This window comes from Chanos chanos, chromosome 16 (genome assembly GCF_902362185.1).
Source record: "Chanos chanos chromosome 16, fChaCha1.1, whole genome shotgun sequence".
NCBI classification, from domain to species: domain Eukaryota; kingdom Metazoa; phylum Chordata; class Actinopteri; order Gonorynchiformes; family Chanidae; genus Chanos; species Chanos chanos.
The window spans coordinates 7,911,258-7,932,457 of record NC_044510.1 but is presented as its reverse complement, the minus strand read 5'-3'; the positions used below and the strand labels follow the sequence as shown (position 1 = coordinate 7,932,457).

The 21,200-nt window shown below is 41.7% G+C and overlaps 2 protein-coding genes across 2 annotated transcripts in view; one reads left to right on the top strand and one right to left on the bottom strand.

Moving 5' to 3' along the window:
- The window catches only part of arhgap23a (Rho GTPase activating protein 23a), a 34,051-nt gene extending 31,962 nt beyond the window's left edge, over nucleotides 1–2,089 (top strand). The window contains exons 24-25 of the mRNA XM_030793941.1: nucleotides 467–1,666; nucleotides 1,712–2,089. Of these exons, the coding sequence (XP_030649801.1) occupies nucleotides 467–1,666; nucleotides 1,712–2,089 (1,578 nt within the window). The remainder of the gene's footprint in view (nucleotides 1–466; nucleotides 1,667–1,711) is intronic.
- Nucleotides 2,090–14,345: 12,256 nt separating this feature from the next.
- Nucleotides 14,346–15,964, bottom strand: LOC115829587 (protein HEXIM-like). Its single transcript, XM_030793731.1, has one exon. The coding sequence runs from the start codon at nucleotides 15,701–15,703 to the stop codon at nucleotides 14,594–14,596; it is 1,110 nt and encodes a 369-aa protein (XP_030649591.1). The 5' UTR covers nucleotides 15,704–15,964; the 3' UTR covers nucleotides 14,346–14,593.
- Between the last annotated feature and the right edge of the window lie 5,236 nt (nucleotides 15,965–21,200).

Below are 21,200 nucleotides of genomic sequence, written 5' to 3'. Positions count from 1 at the left end.
TATTGTATGTATTTAGTAAATACTAGTAAATAGTAAATAATATTTACTTTGTGAATGTTCAGTTAATGCTTAACAAAATACAGACATTTTGTTATCTAAACATTTGATCTCTTTTTTTTTACCATTTTGGAATCAAAACGGGGAATCAATAAGCAGAACTGGAATTGATAAGCAGAACTGATTAGCAGAATCGGAATTGGAATCAATAAAATTCAAACGATACTCAACCCCACTTCTAATTTAGGTTACTTGTGAGGAGAATTATGCTAGTGCTAGTGTTACTACCATATTCTGTTCTGTGGCTTAATGCATGGAAGAAGATCATTCAACCATAAACCCACTCATTACATATTTTGAAACTTGATGAACCATGTAGCATCTCTGAACAAACATATCTGTTAAGTGCGATAAATCTCTCCTGCCTCTTTGGTCTTATATGTTTTTGTTTGTTTGCTTGTGTTTTCAGGCGTCATGGGGTTCAAAACGTGATATCTCTGCCAAGGATTTCCTGACGCTCTCAATTATGTCGGCCGTGACGCGTAACCGTAGGAAACGGCCGCCGCAAGCCCGCTTATTGGGTAGCAGTACTGACGACGACTCAGAGCACGAACCAATGAAAACCGGCCTTCAAGGGGAGGAGAGGCAAGAGGTGGAGCTAGGCGGGGGAGATACTGCTCCCCGTGCAGAGGGAGAGGAGGATGAGGATGAGGAGGATGAAGAGGAGGAGGAAGAAGAGGAGGACGTTGTGTCAGAGAGGGAAAACGAGCAGAAAGAAGAAGAGGGAGTTACTAGCGAACCTTTGATAGTGAAAGAAGTTGTTCCAGCGGAGATACTGTTGAGTGAGGAAGAGGAGCAGAGCTCGGAGGTGAAAGGTCGCGGTTGGCAAGGGGAGGACGCACGCTCCATCGTCTCTGGTTACTCCACCCTCTCCACACTGGGGCGCAGCCTGGCCTCAGAGGGGCGTGGCGAAGACGCCGACGACGAACGGAGCGAATTAGTCAGCGAGACGGACAACGAAAGCGGCTTCGCCTCGCGTTCACTAACCCAGGAACGCCCTGAGAAAAAACACACACCACCACCTCCACCTCCGACCAACACATCTCCAGGGCCTGCAGCTCCTCGTAGCTTTCTCTACACACACTACAAGTCCTCGACTCAAACTCCGGACACCAAACCTGGAGTAGCTCCTGTATCGCCAGACCCTAACGCCGACCTCCCTACCCCTGAATCTACGGACAGAGGGAGCGAGGGAGGAGCACGTTCCTCCACCCCATCTTCCTCTTCCTTTTCATCCTCCGCCTCCCAGCGCCTCCATTCACGCCCCTCTTTCAACTCACGTCGCCTTATCCAGTGCGACACTCTAGCTCGAAGACGGCTGAAAGGCGAAAAGACCAAACAGCGTTCGCTGGACCTCCTGGAACTCACCTCCAGTGCCCCCACCGCCAAAACCGCCACGGAGAACCAGAAGGAGTCTGGGGTGAGGCCAAGGTCAGGATCAAAGGGGCACAGACTCCAAGACTTCTCTCCTTCTCCCTCCCCATCCCCCTCTTCAAGAACCAAACCTCTAGAACTTTCATCAAGCAGCAGTCAGGAAAACCTGCTACACCCCCACCAGCCCCCAGCAGGTCGAAATCCCGACCACGCTGCCTCATTCGCTCTTTCGGGGGCAGGGAAAGGGGCGGGGTCTGTGATGAGGGCGGGGCTAGGAAAGAGCTCGCTGGCGGAGCAGGTGTGCGCACGTCTTCTGGGGTCTGCAGACGACCTGCGGAGCGTGGGAATGAGGAAACCCCTTTCGCCGGAAACTCGCCGGAAGAGACGAGCGTGGAGGAGACACACCGTGGTGGTTTCACCCACCGATACCTCAGACAGGACGCCCTGCCTCACCGCGGTCACTGTAAACAACAAAAACAATAACAATAATAACAATAAACCGCCAACGCCACCTCCTAAACCTGTAGGGCTGCACCGCCCAGTCATTGGGCATGACTCCAGACAGTCCACACCCTTGGGCTCAGAGGCAAAAGCCCCGCCTGCATGTTTGACTCCTCCTACCTCCCATTTCCAACAATATTTGACATCTGATCTTTGACTTGAGACTCTGGCTTTGTGTGTCTGTTAATATTTTGTATAAAGGCGTGATTTTGAAGCTGATCTCAGATCAGCGGACTGAGGACTGTATGTCTGTAGAAAGCCACAGCTGGTGTGGTCGCGAACTGATCCAGGATCAGAGTTCATAGTGCAGTCTCTTCACCATCCCTCTAATGATTCAGATCTGCTCTGCTTGCATGGCAAGGGGCCCTTTAATGTTGCCAAAGCTTCTCTTTTATCCTTATGTTTCTCCTTCAGTTTTTTTGTTTTTTAAGAACTTTTATTTATAAAGCATTGCCTAGAGGCAAATAGGCCATCCCTTCAACGTTTTGTGTTACTGCCAAGACTTGCCGCTCTCTTACCACCGTGGTCACCGAGTGCTCCGGTGCTTTCTGTCCCTTCCTTCTTACCATACTAACACAGGAAGTAGTTGTGCTCTCACTGTGCCCAGAGAAGGGATGTGCCAAACAAAAACCTCATGACAGACAGAAACTGGCCCGCCATTTTGGTTCCTACAAAAACGATTAAAAAAAAAAAAATAGTGTTACAGCATCAGGATCTGTCAAACAACAAGCCAAGAGTCACACATACAGACCTGGAGTTAAACACAGACCCACACACACATTAATTTGAGCTGCTTCGCTGATACAGTATTACACACACAGTGTTAGAACAGGAACAAGTTTTAAAGCAAAAAACAAGACAAGACTTTTAACATTTTTTCACCTTTATACCTAATTTAACCCTTCCGGTTTCTCCCTGTTACATTACAGTGATGAACCACAAAAGCAGTAGTGTGCTTTCTCATCTACACACACACACACACACACACACACACACACACACATACAAACAAACATAACACGTTTGTGCTGTTCATCTGTTAAATAATTCTCTTGTCTGTCACGTCTGTGTGTGCCTGAAGTTTCCTGTGTGTAAAAAACAATACGTGGTTGAGTGTGTATCAGTCAGTGTGAATTATTTTGTAACATTTGTACAAAGCCTTGCTAAGTTAACCTTGTAAATATACATATATAATATTATCATATTTGTTTTTACTTTTTTTCTTTATTTAGTTTTTATATGGTTTACAAAAGTGTACTTAGGTACACTGTCATTTCTTTCAACATGCTACTTGAAATATTTCTCAATGTTGTTTTGTTTGTTTTATATACAGTATATATTATATATATTATATATATATATTTTGTATGGATATAGTAATTACCTTTATTTTGATTTTGAATTCTCGGGGTGCACTTGTTTTAAGCAAAACAAAAAGGAACTAAACTCCACTAGACTGTTCTTGGTTTTCCTCAGAAATTGCCTTTCCCTGTGACTCACAATTACTATGCAGAAAATCATTCACCTCAGTGCAAAAAGAAGAACTCTAACCCGCGAACAGTTTCTCTTCAACAGTCTGTCACGTGCTATAATAATAAAAATAATAATAATAATAAATTCCTTATTTCTGAGCTTTTGTTTGTTGGTGTGACTTACGATGAAAAAAAAATGCCTATGCCCCTCCTTCCATCCCTCTCCTCTCCAATCCAAAAAGGTATCTGGAAACTCATAGCCAATCAGCATATGGACCCGTTGCCATGGGAATGCCTTGGCAATGTTAAAATGCTAAAATTGGTGCTAAATGAGAATTGTTATTATTTTTGGATCATTTCAAGATTTTATTGCAGCAGGTAAGCACTTTGTTTATATTTATAGTTTTTAGCAAAACTTTGGACCCTCCTGGTTTACTTGTTTGTTTCAGTAAATCTCTAACAGAAGTTCAACTTACTTCCACCTGGAATAGACTTGGACATGACATTTTTTCTCCAAATATTCATGCATAATTGTTTGCACTTTTACAGATTCAAAATAACAGAAAAAAGAGAATGTGGTCCCCTGCACTTAGAAACACCTCCTTTGGCAGATTGACAGTTACAAAAGTGTGACCATCTAGGTGTTTTCTATCGTTGCTTCAGAAAATTTTCCTCTAGTTCATGAGTATTTTTGAGTGTTCTTTACTCTCTATCGAAGTATTGCATGTTTGAGATCTTCCCACAGATGTTCAAAAACATTCAAGATCATGGACAATAATTTCTAATAATTGCTTTATTTTCTGTATGTTTCAGTGCTGATTTTGAGTTTCAAATCAGCATCAATTTCTTCACTGACTTTGGAACATTAGCCTCTACAATTTTTTGTCATATCTAGCTCAATGCCTTCTTCCTTCCTCATGCATATTTCCTGTGGAACTGGCTGACACACGGCGCACTATTATTAAAAATGGACAAATGGTTTCGCAGTACTTTGGAATATCACCGCGAATGCCGCGCGGAGAGCGGTCTAAATAGCTTGTAAAACTTAACATTTACACGTTAATGTCATTTAGGCTACATTTCATTCACACTTCTGGAGACATTTCGATATGGTACCTGGCATAGGGATCAGAAAGCGCTGGTGCGAAGCTTCCCCAAATTCGTTGCGTGATAACGTAATGCCATCTTAAATGATGGCATCCGCGTCATTGTTTTTCGGAGTTTGGCTGACGACAATCGCCCATCAACTTCCTCTTACACGCAGTGGTGTTTACGACTTGTGTCTTAACAAGAACGAGTGTCGCTCGTTCATTTGTCTTAACAAATGAATGGGTTTCCTCTACGAATCACGCGTACAATTTCCACTTTTCAACAGTTTCGAACGGTAATTGTCGACACCAGAGTAGGCGTGTTTGTTAGTCCTTCAACAGTAGGTACGCATTATCGCCTGAAACACTTCCAATCACTTTGCGAAAAGGCTACATTTCGACCCTTGTGCCCTTTTGTGACCTTTTCTGACCTTTCTGCTACTGTTCCACTGATATTCAGTTTCTCCATGATATTTCCTATTGTGGAAACTGGTATATTTAAACTGGCATTTTCTGGATCTTTGTAGCCATAGCCTGATTCATGGAGATCAATTTGTCAGCGATTCATTTATCTATTCAGCATTCGTCAGATTCACGTTAGATGTCTCTTATCTGTCTCGTTTTAAGGCATAATCGTATTTATTGCAGACTTGCTTTATTGAGCATTCGGTGAGTCAGTTTTATTACATTAACTCTCCTTTCAAAATGACGTATTGAAATATGATCTCTTCTCGACTGACAGAGCGCTAATCCGACATCCACAATTTTTAATGCAAAAATTTAATCACAGTAACTTCCATCGTGTGTGTGAGCGCGCGCGCCCGCGTGTGTGTGTGTGTGTGTGTGTGTGTGTGTGTGTGTGCAATGCACCAAATATTTTGCTCAAACCGCCAGGGGCAGGATACTGTAACATATCGGCAGAAATCCGTTGGAGCAACCGTCTGCCCACACAGTGCGTGAAGGTTCATATCCAAATGGGGTCATACACTCTTTGTTGTTAAGGTCTTTGTAATATATTCTACAAAGTATATAATGTTTTGCATAATAAAGACATTACTGCGTATGGATTTGCATGGAGATGAGCACTGCCTCACATTCTGTTTTTCCCTTTTGGCATCTTCACAAAGTGGCAAGAGAATAATTCCTATGCTCGAAATGTTTTAAGGAAATGTTTTAAAAAAACATCAATACACAGGATAGGACCATTCCCCACAAAAAAAAAAAAAAAAAAAAAATCCTCACCTGGTTTAGTAGAGAAGAGGGCATACAGGAGTGGCAATGGGATACCAGAGTTCATTTTTAGTAGGCAGTGACAAAGTCATAAATTTTAGTTGCCTGGTTTGATAAACCACTCAACAGTCACATGACAAGTGTTTACGCTATTGTTTTGTTTTACAGCACATGGTGTTTCTTTGTGTGGCAGTGTGGCACCAGAGTGAACATTTTCAGAGCCTCAAAGCTTAGCATTTATACCATTTCAGTGTCTTCATTCCTTTCAACCACTCTTACCCCCTCCACCCCCCTTCATATCTTCACAGACAAAACAGGTGACAACATAGTTTATAGAATATCTGTAAATGTGTAGATGAGGGATTGTAAATTGTCAGGCAGTTTGTATACACAGCTGTATCCTTTGGAACAGATAACAGGAGTTTATTTGCAGACACTTAATTACCTGTTCTCAGTACAGGGTCAATCATTTAAATACTTGAAAGCAGCGTGATTCGAAAGGGTTCAAGTGACAGGCTAGTTTTTTTGTTTTTGTTCTTTTTTTTTTTTTTTACAAATCCAGTTACATCGTCTTGGAGAGTCAAAGGTTTTGGTCACACTAAGGACTCCAGAGACGCCGGCACATATGGATGGAGATGCAGGAGGACATTACTTTCCGAAGGCACACAGAGAATACAATGCGGGACTTAAAGGAATAATAAAAAAAAAAAAAAAAAAAAAAAAACAGGTCTCTCACACACAGGAAATGAACAGGATAGAAGAATTACTGAAAAGGCTGAGTAAAGCAAACTGCTTGACTTTGCAGCAGTAACAGGACAGATCAGTCTATTTATAGTGTTTTGCTTGGACGAGCGATGAGCAGGTAATCGGGAACAGGTGGTTAGGACTTTGGAGATGAGGAGAGAGGCAGACTAGTCACAGGTGCAGCTGCAGAGGACGTGATAGGAACATAGAGTTATTTGCCTGTTTTGGATACAGAGCCAGTGATTCAAATATGTAAAGAATGTATTACTTGGGTATTATCGACAGCTGCAAACAATAATTCAATAATTCCTACCTAACGGTAGGTGGATTCGGAAGAATGAATGAATATAGGCAAGACAAAGCAAATAATGACCAAGGTCGTTACTCAGAATAAGAAATATCTCAAAAATAATAAACAGATGTAATATTTGGTATATATCTGATGTAACAACTGAATAAACATTTAAAAAAAAAAAAAAAAAAAACCCCTAATTGCTTAAACTGATTTTTTTTTTTTTCAAAGTTGGCAGTAACCATAGTTTTTGGGGGAAGAAAAAAAAAAGCCAGTTGACGCATCATGATGACATATTCGACAAACCAGAACACGACGACTAAACATAACTCACCCTCTTTACGAAAACGCTTGTGAAACACGCTAAACGCCCATTGTGAGGAAGCTGAACCTAACGACAGGCTCCCCCCCCCCCCCCCTTAAAACTACGACTTCCCATTGTCTGGCGAGGTTTCGAGTTGAGCTTGTCCTAGAAAAATCAACAATAAATCCTTCAAATAAGTCCTGAAACACGCGTCCTTTTTTTTGTTCCCCTTAACACTAAAGCAAGTGTGGTCTGTTCCAATTCAAATACTGCCACCACAATACAAGAGATGTAACTATCTGACTGTGTGCTCAAATAAAGGTATAGCACAAGACTATACCTTCATATCTTAAACTCTCCTATTTACACACTGATTCTCTGCAGTATTTTTTGTCGCCATGGGAATGCCTGGCTGTGCCCTTTTTACAACCTTAAGAGTACATATTGCACTTTGATTGGACAATAAAGTGAATGCTGACATTTGGCAGAACAAGCCAAGGCAAAGCTAACACGGTCATATCCGACATGCTGTTGGCAAATTTTTATCATTCTCTCCTCACATTATCATATCACCAGGAGTCTCTCAAAGATTACAGTTTATGGCTGTAAAATAAGCTGTGCAATATTGGTGACCCTCCCACCTTTCTCTTCCGTCCAGTCATGAAAGAGATCCACCACACCCATCTCCTCTAATAGCCAATCAGTCCATCCTGATCTCTGAATATTCAAATGAGTGAAATTTAGTTCATTTTAGTGAAATGAGTTAAATATGTGAATTAAAAAAACATGAACTCATTTATAACATGTAAACATCAATCTGATGTCAAACATTAATGAAACATAAGTCATGCCAATACTGGAGAAGGTTGTCAATAAAAGCATTTATGATGTTACCAGTCTTAATGCCAGGAAAACTGAACAGAAATACTTACAAAGTGTATAAGACAAGGTGCTGAGTATGCATGACGGATACAATTCAGTAACATCCATGTCTTTTTAACAACACAATGATAACACGACAGGACAGGGAAACAGACTGTAACGGCCGTTAGTAGTTAAATTCACAACAGTGTCAACATCTGAGTCAGGTTCACGGAGACTAAAGATTATTATTACTGGATGCAGAAAACTACATGCTGTCTCTCTGGTTTAGTGTTGTCTATGAGCTGAGCTAATATGAATACAGGGAAGAGTCTGTCCTTCTTATGCACTCTCTACATCCTAAGGAACCTGGTAAACCACTGGGAGAGAAGATGAGGAGCTGTAAAAATGTATTTAAATGAATTAACATTTGATACTGTCAACATGAATAGTTTATCTCAAGAACTGTTACTATGCTGTCAATGTACAACGCATATGAGAGAACCTCAGATTTTTAATCAAATACACAGCTCATGCATTTACAGCAATTGGAATAGGTCTACAGGTATATGTACCTATAACTGACATTGTATGTTGGAGGACAGAGTGGTAAGGGAGTTATGACCAGTCAAGAGTAGTGTTCTGTCCAAAAATAACTCACTTCAGTTTTTACTATCAGAACTCATAAATTTAAATTGTCTTTCATCTTGGAAAAGGGTAGGAATCGTTATCAGGGGTCAAATCGATGTAACTGCTAACTCGTTCATATTGCATTCGCATTTGCATTTCATTGGCTCAAGGATTCGCATGTTTTGCGTCTGCAATCCTTGCTCTATATCGTGGACGCAGTTTCCTGGTGAACGTGCCATTTGGAGTCTGATACTGACAGTGGGCCGTTGGGGTCTATTCCCATGCACTCCACGACATGTCGTAGCCGGATGTTTTCCTCTTCTAAGCGGGCCATACACCGTTCCAGCTCCAGGTATTCTTCCACAAGCTTTTGTTTGGTCATGTTCTGGAGACTCTCGATATGATACTTGGCGTAAGCATCGGCAAAGCTCTCATGGGGAGTTTCATCCTCTGTTTTACATGGTACTGAATTGACCTCGCTGCTAGTGTCCCTCTGTTTACATATGGAGACCTCAGACTGACAACCCTCAATCATATGCCCGTTACACGCATCAGTCTCCATAACTGGCACCTTTACAGTACTATGAACAAGCTTTCGCCTCGAAGCACAGTGATAAACACCATTTTTCCGTAGGTAACGTCGCACGGTAGCTGTTGACACTTTATGACCTAAAGAAGCTAATTTGTTTTGAAGTTCTTCAACAGTTACTCTTGGGTATGCATTTACCTCCTGGACTACTTGTGCCACAGCAACAGGCGGTAAAGAAGATTTGCGTCCTTTCCGTGGCAGGTTAGCTACTGTTCCAGTGGCCTTAAATTTCTTAATAATTGATTTTATTGTAGAAATCGGCACACGTAGCTTTTTCTGGATTTTTTTGTAGCCATTGCCTGATTTGTGTAGGTCAATAATCATTTGCCTGCGATCCTCGGACAGCTCCTCAGTTTTAACCATATTTAGCCTACTAACGGACAGACAAATGTTTTGACTGTTAGGTCTACTTCCTTCGGGTGTAACCTTATGTATTTGCGGCACACCTCGTCGGACAGCCAAAGTCAAACGTCAATGCATAACTCTGTTGAAATTTGCTCTGTGTCTTCCATGCGAAGTGATGAGCTCTGTGAACTACGCAACATTAATACATCTCTAAGATGGCCGATGAATAAAAAGAATTTCTAAATAAAAGTCTTCGCTCGGTTGTCGTGTGAAGGAATACATACGTTTTGCCCCACAAGAACTTGTTCACTATTGAACTCAAAGAAAGTTACCAGAGTGTTCTTTAATAATATATGAATAATTATATAGTTATTGTATACTGGTAACTGTATACTGACTAGTTACTGTATTGATCCATGCCAAAATTATATCATAAATACCATAATGACCTCAAATGCACTTCAGAGCATTTGTATATGTAAACTCCAGTGGTACTGAGTGCATTCCTGAATGAGTTACATATGGTGAATATTACTGTTTGATAATTCCAAAAAATCACAGCAAATGAAATGGGAGACGACATTACTTTCTTTGTACTTTTTTGTATTTATGGCTTTCTTTTAAATTTGGCACTTTTTACTTTTGGCACAACATTCCAGAGACCATGCTACTATTCCTGTTTCGCCATTATGTTTGAGAAGTGCCTAAAATAATTATTCAAATGTACAACACGTGTAGTTATACACTATCCCTTGTGATCAGATTTTTTGTTGTTGTTTCTAGCCTCAGATATTAAGAAAACATGCAGCTTCACTTGTTCATTACATTCGTATAAAACATTTTTCCACTTACTGTAACTTTTTTCATAGACCAATAAACACAAACACTTTTATTTTGCGAAGATAAAAGTTTGCTACAAACGTATCCTGTTTACTTCCCTTTGCTGCTGTTGCTTATCGTAGCACACCGAACGAAAGTGCCGTGTTGACGGAAATCGAGTATCAGACATTCGTCACATGATGTCTGACCTGTCAGAGTGCTTTTATTTTTTCGGGTGTATGAAGTTTCTGTGTGTCCTGAGTTTCCTCTATTGCCCTTACAGAACCAGTCTAAACCAGTGACAAATGTATAACCCAGATCTTTAAAAAAAAATGCAAAGGAAGCATAATTGTACAAATATCTCTACCCTTTTCGACACTGACCATCAGTACTCGAAACAGTCCAGACTTACACCGGTTGAGTGAGTCCAGCCAAATGCACCTTTAAAAAAAGGGGCGGGGGTGGGGTGTTAAAAGAAACTAGTCAAAGTAACAGCACAAAGAAACAAACGTCCCTTCATAAAATACAAATTCAGCAGTCACTGTGGGTATGACAGAACTGGAAGGCACAGCTTGCCCTTTCGTCTACACGTCATAATGGACTGAAAAGGTGATGGTATAACAGTGCAGGTAAAGCCGAAAGCTGACACATCTGGAGCGCGATAACAAGAGGCAGCCCATCTTTTTGGGGAAAAAAAGGAACATATTAAAGACCCAGAATTAACAAGTAAGCTCTTACTGCAGAAGCTGATGCCAGCTTGCTCAGGTCCAGAGCCAAGTTAGCATTTAAAAACAAACTATAAAATCAATTTCAAAATGATTTTCCTTTTGTTAGTCAATACCCCAGCAGTGCTGTGTGACTCAAGTACAAGATGTTTGAATATGCCGTTCTAGATCTAGACAGTAAAAATCAATGAAGTTAAGTTAATTGTCTATTCTACACAAAACAAATACACAGATCTCACATAGAGCGACTGAAAATGTCTCACTGTAGCAAAAATTACTCTTGTGTCTAAAAAACGTTCATTTAATTAGGCTACCATTGATGTGTTACATAATTTAGCCTATAAACTGAAATAAATGGTTTAGCTTTGGGCCTTATGGGAAGAATAACAATACATCATAAAATGTTCTCAGTTCAGCCGTAAATCACTGCCGTCTCTGTTGCCTGAAATTCTCCTAAGTTCTGTACTGTGACAGATCATTATTTTCTACGGTCTCTCTTAAGCTCTTTCACCACTTACTGAATTGTAACGTTCAGGAGAAAATCGGCGACTACAAAAGGCGAAAATTCTCTGACATAGGTCCTCTTCTCCTTTATTCCCCGTTTCCAATCCCTGTCATTCTTACTAACAAACTTCTACCTCAACACGGACCTCTGTCAACTTTGTTTAATCTGGCCGCTCAAAACCATTCACAAAAGACGGAGCTCTTTATTCGGAATCGCGACATATACTGTAGCTGAGGATGTATGAGATCCTAGTTTAGTCTGGTGTACCTCCGCTGTCACCCACGTACTTGCCAATACCTCTCGAGTCACTAGGGCCGCGTTGTTTGGCTAAAACACTGAACAAATCAATTAGTTAGTGTAAGTCCAGACAACCCGACGCTCGATAGAGCGTTCTCTATACAGATAACTGTTCTACCAGAAAATTAGCGCGAGCTCAAAATGTGTTGGTAGTAGCTCGTGTATAGTGCAGTCCTTAATTTATCATAATAGAGCAGATTCAGTTGTTTGTCCTTGGGGAGAAACAGTTATGAACAGATTTTACAGCGACTGGTGCCAGGGTACATTGAACATGAAAATGCCATGCTCACAGTTTATGCGATTGCAGTCTGAAAGGTCTGGAACTAAACAATTGCAGCCAAGCATCGAGTACTTGATAGCTATACACTCTTTGCTTCGTTTCACTCTCGCTATCGCAGTCAAAGGTGGGTCACCCACTCATTACGTAATCACCTATTCTGACAGTTTACAGACGATGGTGCCGTCTATATTTTGACGTACAAGCCCTTCATTTTCCAGGAGGTATGAAACCACGTTGACTGCAAACAATACGCGCTGGTTGACGGATATGTGTAATCAGTTTCAGTAGCTTACTTACTAACCACGCACACATAACTGTTCAGGTCATTTCACTATGCTAGGAAGTTATTATTGTTGTTTGAGTTCACCGATATTTATTTAATAAACAGACATGCAGAGCGTTTGTATATGGTGTCCATCTAATGAAAGTGAAATTATGCACATATCTGAAACCAGCATCTTTGTCTGTCAGTTTTCTCAGTAACGAAGGGACTAAATTGGGAATGGTTGTCTGACATAAGGAAAACCATCCTTTAGGCTCCATGTCAACTGTACTGAGAGCTATCCTGTGTCATCTGCTGCTGACATGCGTGAACTTGTCACTGAGTCCCCTTTTTTAAGTACCTCTCTCATTCTCTTTTTGTACTTTATATCACTTCTAACAAAGGCACACTTCAAAAACAACCAGTGTGTCTATCAGTTGGAGAGGTTTTGAAAATTTGTGGAGAAGACGGCCATTTGTATGAATAGTCCTAAAAAAAGAAAAAAAAAAAAAAGACTTTTCTTGCACAGTTGAGATATGCCCTTTTTAAAGAAGGCCAAGCCTTTCCTACAAGATGCATGTTCACAATCGGTAGGGCAGAGCTTGTGCCAAAAAAATAAATCCATAAACAAAAAGCTATGTGGTCTCTCCTCCAGTTCTTACGTCTATAGAGAAGACCATAGTAATTAGGTTAATATGAAAATCAGTTTGGAGAATTGTTGTGCTTTTCAAAGAAGTAATGAATCGACTTTGGAATTCAGCCATGTCAACACTAGAAGTAAAAGGAACAAAGACTGAGGTGAGATTTCTGTTAAGGCCCCCATGTGCTACTTGATACTCCTGTTAAATGAAGCTTTGTGAACACAACACGAATCTCAGTGATTCAGTTGTTTCAGTGGTTTGATCTGAAAATAACTGAGCAAAAAAAAAAAAAAAAAAAAAGTCTGTTCTGTTTTAGGAGCTGCTCTGAGAAGTTTTGAGTAATATATTAAGACTTGAGTCTACCAAGAGAAAAAATACTTAGCATAATATAGAAAGAGAAACCCGCACAAGGAGATTTAAAGAAACAGAGCATGATGAAATTGCAACAGCCTGTGTGTTCTTGATTAACCCGGTCCTAATTCAGTGTACAATGTGTAGCCTATAGTGCCACATTCAGTGGAATAGGGTTTTGTGACTTGTAACAGTGTCCAGTGGTACAAGGGGGTGTCTCTCTGATTTCAGAAAGAATGAAAACCATGGGGCTCCGACTACTATAACACAATGTGGTTTTTATCCTGGAGTGGCCACAGCAGTCTCAAAGGCTCGGGCTATGGGACGTCCAACACTCATCGGCAGCTAGTGGAACGAGTAATATGGAACCAGTGATTGTTAAAAGATTGATTTTGTAGAAGTATTACCTTAAAATGTAATATTTAAGTTGTATGTCTACATGTTTCGTTTTCATTTGATTTTACAATGCGTCTAAAACTGACTTTGGCACCTCTCTCGCCTGTCAACATTTACATGCACAACTCTGATTATGAAAAACAAACAAACAAACAAACAAACAAACAAACAAAGCATGGGCCATGTTGGTAGGGGTCCTGTGACAGTTCGTTACTATTACCATAAAGTTTTTATTAAAAAAACAAACAAACAGGCTTTTCATGAAGGTTGTGATGATATGCCATAGCTTGTATTTGGATGTATGAAATCAATAGTAAAACGCTAATTCAGGTTAATGAAACCCTTGAGAAAGAGAAACATTCAATGTTGTGTGTAATATATTCTTATATTAACAAATTCTTTTTTTTTTCCATAAAACTCCTAAGAGACTGTCAAACGGTTTTATGACAGATTTTAGACCAAAATTCAAGTCCGAATACAAGTCTTAATATGATAAGACAATATTTCCATATAACAGTAGTTTTTTTTAAACAAGAAACAATCAGTCTTCAATCTCAAATATTTTCTCTTTTATAAAAAAGAATGAATTATTTATCTTCAACATACATAAACATCCTTTTGAAAAATCCTTAGTTGCCTTTGGGTCCGAATACAAAAAAAATATTAAATCAGAATTCCAATGAAACGTATCTGCTGAATAAGTCAAATTTATAGAGTCAAATTCACCAATTAAACAATGTACCTTAAAAATACCTGGTTTGCGACGAAATTAACTTCACAATGTCCAGTTTAGACAAATATAAGCTTTTAGTCCATTCCAATTTTTTTTTTTACTCCGCGGAGGCTACAATCTGTGCTCTCTCTTGGCTAAGCTGCTTCTGCAAACGGAGCTCGCTGTTCTGGGCTCGCAGTCTCGCCAGCTCGTTCTCCAGCTCTTTCAGCCGCTCCGGCTCTGGCATGGATACGGGACTCTCCGTCTTGATGTTGCTTCCGTCTGCGGCAAGCCGCAGCCGGACGTTCTCTTCCTCCAGACGTGACATGCACTTCTCCAGCTCGAGGTACTCTTGCACCAACTCTTGTTTGGTCATGTTCTGTAGACTTTCGACGTGATATTTCTCGTAAGTTTCAGAAAAGTCCCGCTGAAGAAATTCCCCACCTGCGTTGCCAGGTCTCCCTATGCCATCGCTGCCACCACCACTGCCATCATCATCATCGTCCTCATAGTCGGGCATGTCTTCCTCGCTGCCAGTGTCCTCCGGACGGCAAAGTCCAACTAAACGGCGACTACCATTCTCGGTATTCAAGTCTGGTTCCTCTCGGTCGTGTTCCTCCATAAGGAACTGTGTAGTATTGTACGGGGCCACCGGGAGCCCTTTGGCAAACATCTCGGCTCGCACGCGAGAAGCACGCGCGGTCTCCCGCTCGTCGAACTCCTTCTTTTCCTCCCATGACAGTTTGTAATAAGGTTTCCAGCGGCGTTTCTTCTTGGAGGGTCTTCGTCTGTGCTTTTTCTTTCCTGGTCGCGACGGATCCACACCCACCCCTGGAACACTGGAATTCTTAAAATGCTTGCCACTTTCACCTTGCACTTGACTAAGCGTCTCCTCGGTAGGTCCATCCCCGCTGTTACCGTGGGCGGCGATTACATCTCCTGCTGTATCCGCCCCGGGTTCCTGCGGCGGCAAAGTTGTCGGGCATTTCGGTAAAGTAACTGATCCGGGACACACCTCCTGCTGCCGTCCTTGCGCTTGTCGTAGCTTATTCGTGGTGACTCTCCCATCCTTATTCAATGGCTGATTGGCGATGTACCGCCCCCTGTCGTTCGTCCCCGGTTCTGCAGTCCCTTCGGCTGGATGATGCTCCGAACTCGTACAACGCTCACCTGATGAGGCATGTAAAGTTTGTACGTGATGGGTGTCCTTACCGTCCGAGTCTGTCATCCTGTTGTTTGTGAGTGAAAACGGGCAGGCACTATACCTAACCGTCGATATAATAACGAACTGGATTAAAAGTCCATTCAAACTTATTTAAGTTCTGCAAAGTGTCACATATGTGTATTTGAAATTAAAAAAAAATCTTCTAATAAGTAGCTACGTTGACTGACACTTTCGAACGAAAACGCCTGACGTCGATAGCAAACACGACTGACACTTGTTACTTCACAGATGAGCGACCGTAACTACCGTTAACTGTTTCAATGCTGATTGAGAAAGTCCCCTCATCACTATCACATCGCTACCACAAACGTATCCAGTGAACTACTCAGAAAGAGGGAGCTGCGGTTTATATACGAAGTGGGTTGGCGTCATTGCGCATGTGGCTTTTTCTATTGCCCTACATCCACATCGGGAGTTGTAGTTTCACAGCCCAATATTTAGCATAGGGGCCGCGGCTGGAAAAACTACTCAGCCCACAACCCCGACTACCGTGAATATGCTGAAAACCAATCACCTTCTACGATGGGGAACTGAAAATAGTCCCACCTCCTCCCATTACCATTGGACAGAAAAGCTCTTGCTCTGTTGCTACGCTTGAAGTGTGCTATTATTGGGCCATTTGTATGTCGATCAAAATGCGATCTGCCTAGCATGAAAAAAAAAACGCCCAGGACCACTTCCAAGACGCTACCACATGAAATAGCAGGGGTGTTGTAGTTGGAGAAAATAATAGAATTTTCTGTTTTAACTTAAGTGACAGGAACAACACTGGGCAGCTGCAGTCTCTACTTATTATAAAAGTTGAAACAGTGTAAGAATTTTTAGTATCTGGTACGATTTAGTACAATGAAACGTATGCCCACATTGGATGCATCCTTCTCATCTTAAAAACATCTAAGAGATCTACGGACAAAAAATAGTCCCACTTTAATAGACACTTACCATTTATTGTTATGACAAACTGATAATACATACACTGTCAGGTGTTTTTTTACTGTGTGTATAACCTAAGAATCTCTCGTTACGTCGTCTAAATGGGTTTCAGTGTTTTGATTTTGCGGAGCGATACTATTTGTTTGACTGCTCTGTTGCCTTGGCATCAGTGGTGCGACGAAGGCGCCGAGGGTTAGAGTAAACAAATGATTCTTTCTCTCGTAGACAAGCATGAGCCTGTCATCTTGAACGGCTTTGATGTGTTGAAGTTTTCATCTAACAAATCAATTGTTTAGTTTGTACTGCCCAATTTGTAGAGCACATATATGTTGACGCTGTTACCCCTGACCTCCCAGAACGACTACATTCATGCCTAGCTGCTACGCCCACCTTGTTGTTTTGCTGAAGTTAGCAAACTTAGCAGTCATCTAGCTAGTCTTTGCGATGGCGAGTCACTACAAAACAATACTGTGAGCCATGAAATGGAAACGAGATGACCATACGTTATATGGATTCTGTCTGCTGCAATACGAATCGTATTAAACTGTGTGAATAGAATTTGCATGAAACGCAAAAAGAGCACCCCACAAGAATATGGAAGATGGTTAAATTTCAGTTGCTACAGAAGCTAGTTTAACGCTCTGCTAGTGAAGTCTGCGAGCTAGGCAGACGTGCCAACTAGATAGGTTACATAGTAAATCTTAAGTGGCTGTTAGTCCACAATTACACGCTTCTGTCACCATTTCGTGAAGAAGGCATATGAGTCGACCTAGCACACATAACCGTGTTAGTTTGTTTCATGTCAAGGTGTTGCCCATAGCTAAGTTGACAAAGACTGCTAAGCATACTTAATGAGCAGCCATTTCAGCAATGACTATTTCTTAACCACTTCAGTGTTGAAACGTGCTTGAACGTTGAAAAGGAATTAGTAAATCCGCATACTTGTTTCATTCATAGTGTATGATTGAAATCTGTCATATTGGTGGTCAAGCAAGCGTTTCTGACGTGGTAGCCAAGTGCAAAGGGATGAAAACTCTATTGGCACGTAAGTTGACTAGCTAAAAATATCATGTTTATTCTGGACACGTCCCTTTGGCTGCGTTCAAAGTATGCATTCATCAACATTGATTTTCACGTTTTAACGCATCCGCACAGACGAGAACATAACAAAATGGTATTGCTGCCAACTGGGGAGACATTAACTTAACGACAATTAAGTTTTTAAATAAGGTTTTGTCCATAGATGGCCAACGAGTTACTCCACAAGGGTTCAGGGGAACAAACCAGAAGAATCAAAGTTACGAGAACTCATGACGGTGCCTGCTTCCCATTTATCATTGTTTTAATCAAACCCATCCAGCATGCAACAGGGTCAAAGCTGAGAGCAGTCTCATCAACAAACATACAAGTAAGTCCCCCTTCCCCCCTCTCCACAAGAAGTAGCTTGTTACTTGGTTGAGTGTGCAAAAACTCAAACCCAAAGTCTCCAGACCCCATGGGTTAACTCTAATCATTTTAATGACCTATTTAAATAATGTATGTGAAGTTAGCCAAATCCACAAGGGACACAGTGAATATAGATGCATCGCAGTACTCTTCCTATCTAGATGCCCTGCTTAAACGCTACACAACCTAATGCAGCTCAGGCAATAACTATATGACTATAGCTCGTATTCAGAGAAATGTATAAACTGAGGTCACTGACTCAGAATAAGAGTTTCCTGGTACTTACAGTGGGGCTGCAGTTTATGGATTGTTTACATGACATCAATTTGAAATCAATATCATGAACTTCCACTCAGATATTCTCACAGTTGGACTGTTGCCTTGACATAGTAAGTCTTGCAATGGAGTTTAATAGGCACAAAATTATGTCGGTGAGTGTAACTGTGGTTCTTACTCTTAACATCATTGATAGCAGAGTAAGAGACTGATTGCTGTTCTTTGGTCGCTCATAACTTTTTTGTATCAAAGCAAACAAACTTGATCAATCTCTAACTTCACCCACTCCTGACAAAATGCTAACCTAGCACCCACCGGAATGAGAGGGAGGTTGTATGCTCAACAAAGATGACCCCCCCCCAACACACACACACACACACACACACACACACACACATCTCTCTCTCTCTCTGCCTTGTTCTTTTTTTTTGCCCTCTCCACTAGAACCTTATTTTGTACCATCTGTTCTCTTTCTTGTTCCTATGTCCCATGCCAGGCAACACCCAAGCTCGTTTCCTTTTGACCTCCAACGCTTGCATCTGCCTTAAGCAACAAGTAGCTCATCAGCGCAAGGGACACTAAATCTGTTCGGGTCAACCCCCTCGAGTGACTTTGATTTAAGATACTGATTAATCTGAGATGACTGAACGTCACACACTATTGCAGACGCAGTCCGAGCCATCGAGCCCTCAGTGCGGCGCCGCCGCCGAGGAGCCGGTAACTATTTTCAAAAACCACGGCGCGGTGGGACGCTTTCATTTTGGCTTTTGCAAATACAAACGCCAAGCGACTCTTAAAAATCTTGACCCCGCCGTGACTCTTTGATGAGGAACGAGGATTTTGCTTTTGCGTTGATATTGTAATAGCTGACCTCCAGTCCCTTTTTTTTTTTTTTTTTTTTTTTACTTTTCTCTTACACTGGTTAATATAAGAGTTGGGGAAGAGGTCTAAGATTAACATGCAAGGCCAACTTCTCATTCATTTTCATAGTCTTCTTTGGAAAGGAAAGGCATAGAGGCAGTTCACTTTTAGCCCTCAGCGATGTCTCGCAGCCCTTGCTGCTCTTTCACCGCTGTGCCATGGCAGAGCCAGGACTGATACACAACACTGCTAAAGGGATCTGCTTTGCTTTTTTGGCGTTGGTATAAAAAAGCGAATTGTGTGGTTGAAGCAGATGTCTAATTCATATCATTCCCCCATTTCTCTCCGTCTCTCTCTCTCTCTCTTTCTCTCTCTCTCTCTCTCTCTCTCTCTTTCTTTTTCTTGCTTGCATGTGGGTGGATAAGGAGGATATGCTTAGTGAGGGGGAACATTGCCTGCAATGCATCAGCCATCTTCTCATTAAGTCCTATCCGTTCCTTAACTTTGACAATGGTATCCCCCCCCCCCCCCCCCCCCACCCCCTACCTTTGGCTCTATTGCTTTTTGGATTGTTATTTTATGTGTGCGCACAATCTAACCCGTAACACTCTCAAACTCACAAACTGACATTTCGGCAACGCCACAGGTAAGGATCGTACAGCCTACAGACGAGTGTCAGTGTTAGGATGCACATCTGTCCGTAATCCTTTTGGTTTAGACACGGCCTGTCGTGAAAAGCAAATACACGTGCGCGCGCTCGCTCGTCGGTGCACAGCGCGGCGGTTGAGTTTCAATCTCCCCTTTGAATGCTTTTAGAGCTCTCAGTAATATGGTTCGTCACATCTTATGCCCAGTGGGCAAACTGCTGCCACCTACACAGCGCGTGTTGAATGCGCGTGTGGCGTCGAGAAAAGAAAAGAGGGCAAAGAGAAGGAGAAAAGAACGACAGGAGGGTGGAGAGTAGCCAGTTGCAATGCCAGCTGTGCCCATTGCGTGGCGCCAGTTTACCGCACTTTTGTAGAAGCCCGGTGGGCGGACAGCTGTAACCGCGAGCCGGGCCTAGCCTGTTCGCCCACCTGTTCCTTTCTTTCTTTCCTTTCTTTTATTCTTTCCGTTTGTGCTTCTCTTTACGCCCCATCTGATGTGATCTCTATTAAGCATCCCCGACTACCCACCAGACAGTCAAATGGATAACACCTTTATCTTAGGGAAACAAGGTAATGATACGTTAAACACCAAATACACACACACACACCATTTATTAAAGAACTAAACAATGCTTTTCCTTAGGTTCTGGAGAATGTCCAACATACGCAATCACACGCACGCACACACACATCTCTTTTCCCCCCACAACACTTCCAGGAGTTAAAAAATACTGAGCTGTCTTATCCTAGCCATTTGAACTGTAGGTTTCTGTGGTCAGTCTGGTATGTAAGTGAGAAAGAGTGAACAATAGTGAATTTGAGTGAGTATGTGGGAGGGCTATACATAAACAAATATTGTGTCCTGCTTAGTCCTGGTGTTATATTTGTACTTTGTGCGTATATCTGATAAGAGGCTATATGTGTATATTGTGTAAGTGTGTGAATGTGAAACTGTGTGCAGGTGAAAAGACCACTCTTTTGGAGAGTGTTATAGTAAGGGAAGAGGGAAATTAAGCCCTCAAGACACCTAGATAGGGAAGCCACGCACACACATACACACCATATTGTCTGAAAACGCTGACTTGTTACAGTTTGAAAATACATTTAAATGGCTGTTGTGTGGACTTACTCTTAAGAGCAGCTGCGTGATCACTGTTCCTAGGTCAATACCAGAGGGGATTATGGGACATGAAGTCCAGTGATTCATTACTAATGCAGTGAGAGTAGGGTTGCCAAGGAAAAAACGTCAAACAAAAATCAAAAAATGAATTTGATATAGGCGTTCTGTACCACCCTCCTCACCATCACCACCAGACTCACTATCTGTCTGCCTGTCT

What these genes read in the sequence shown, in the direction of transcription:
- LOC115829587 (XM_030793731.1), bottom strand. Translation starts at nt 15,703, where the DNA reads ATGACAGACTCGGACGGTAAGGACACCCATCACGTACAAACTTTACAT.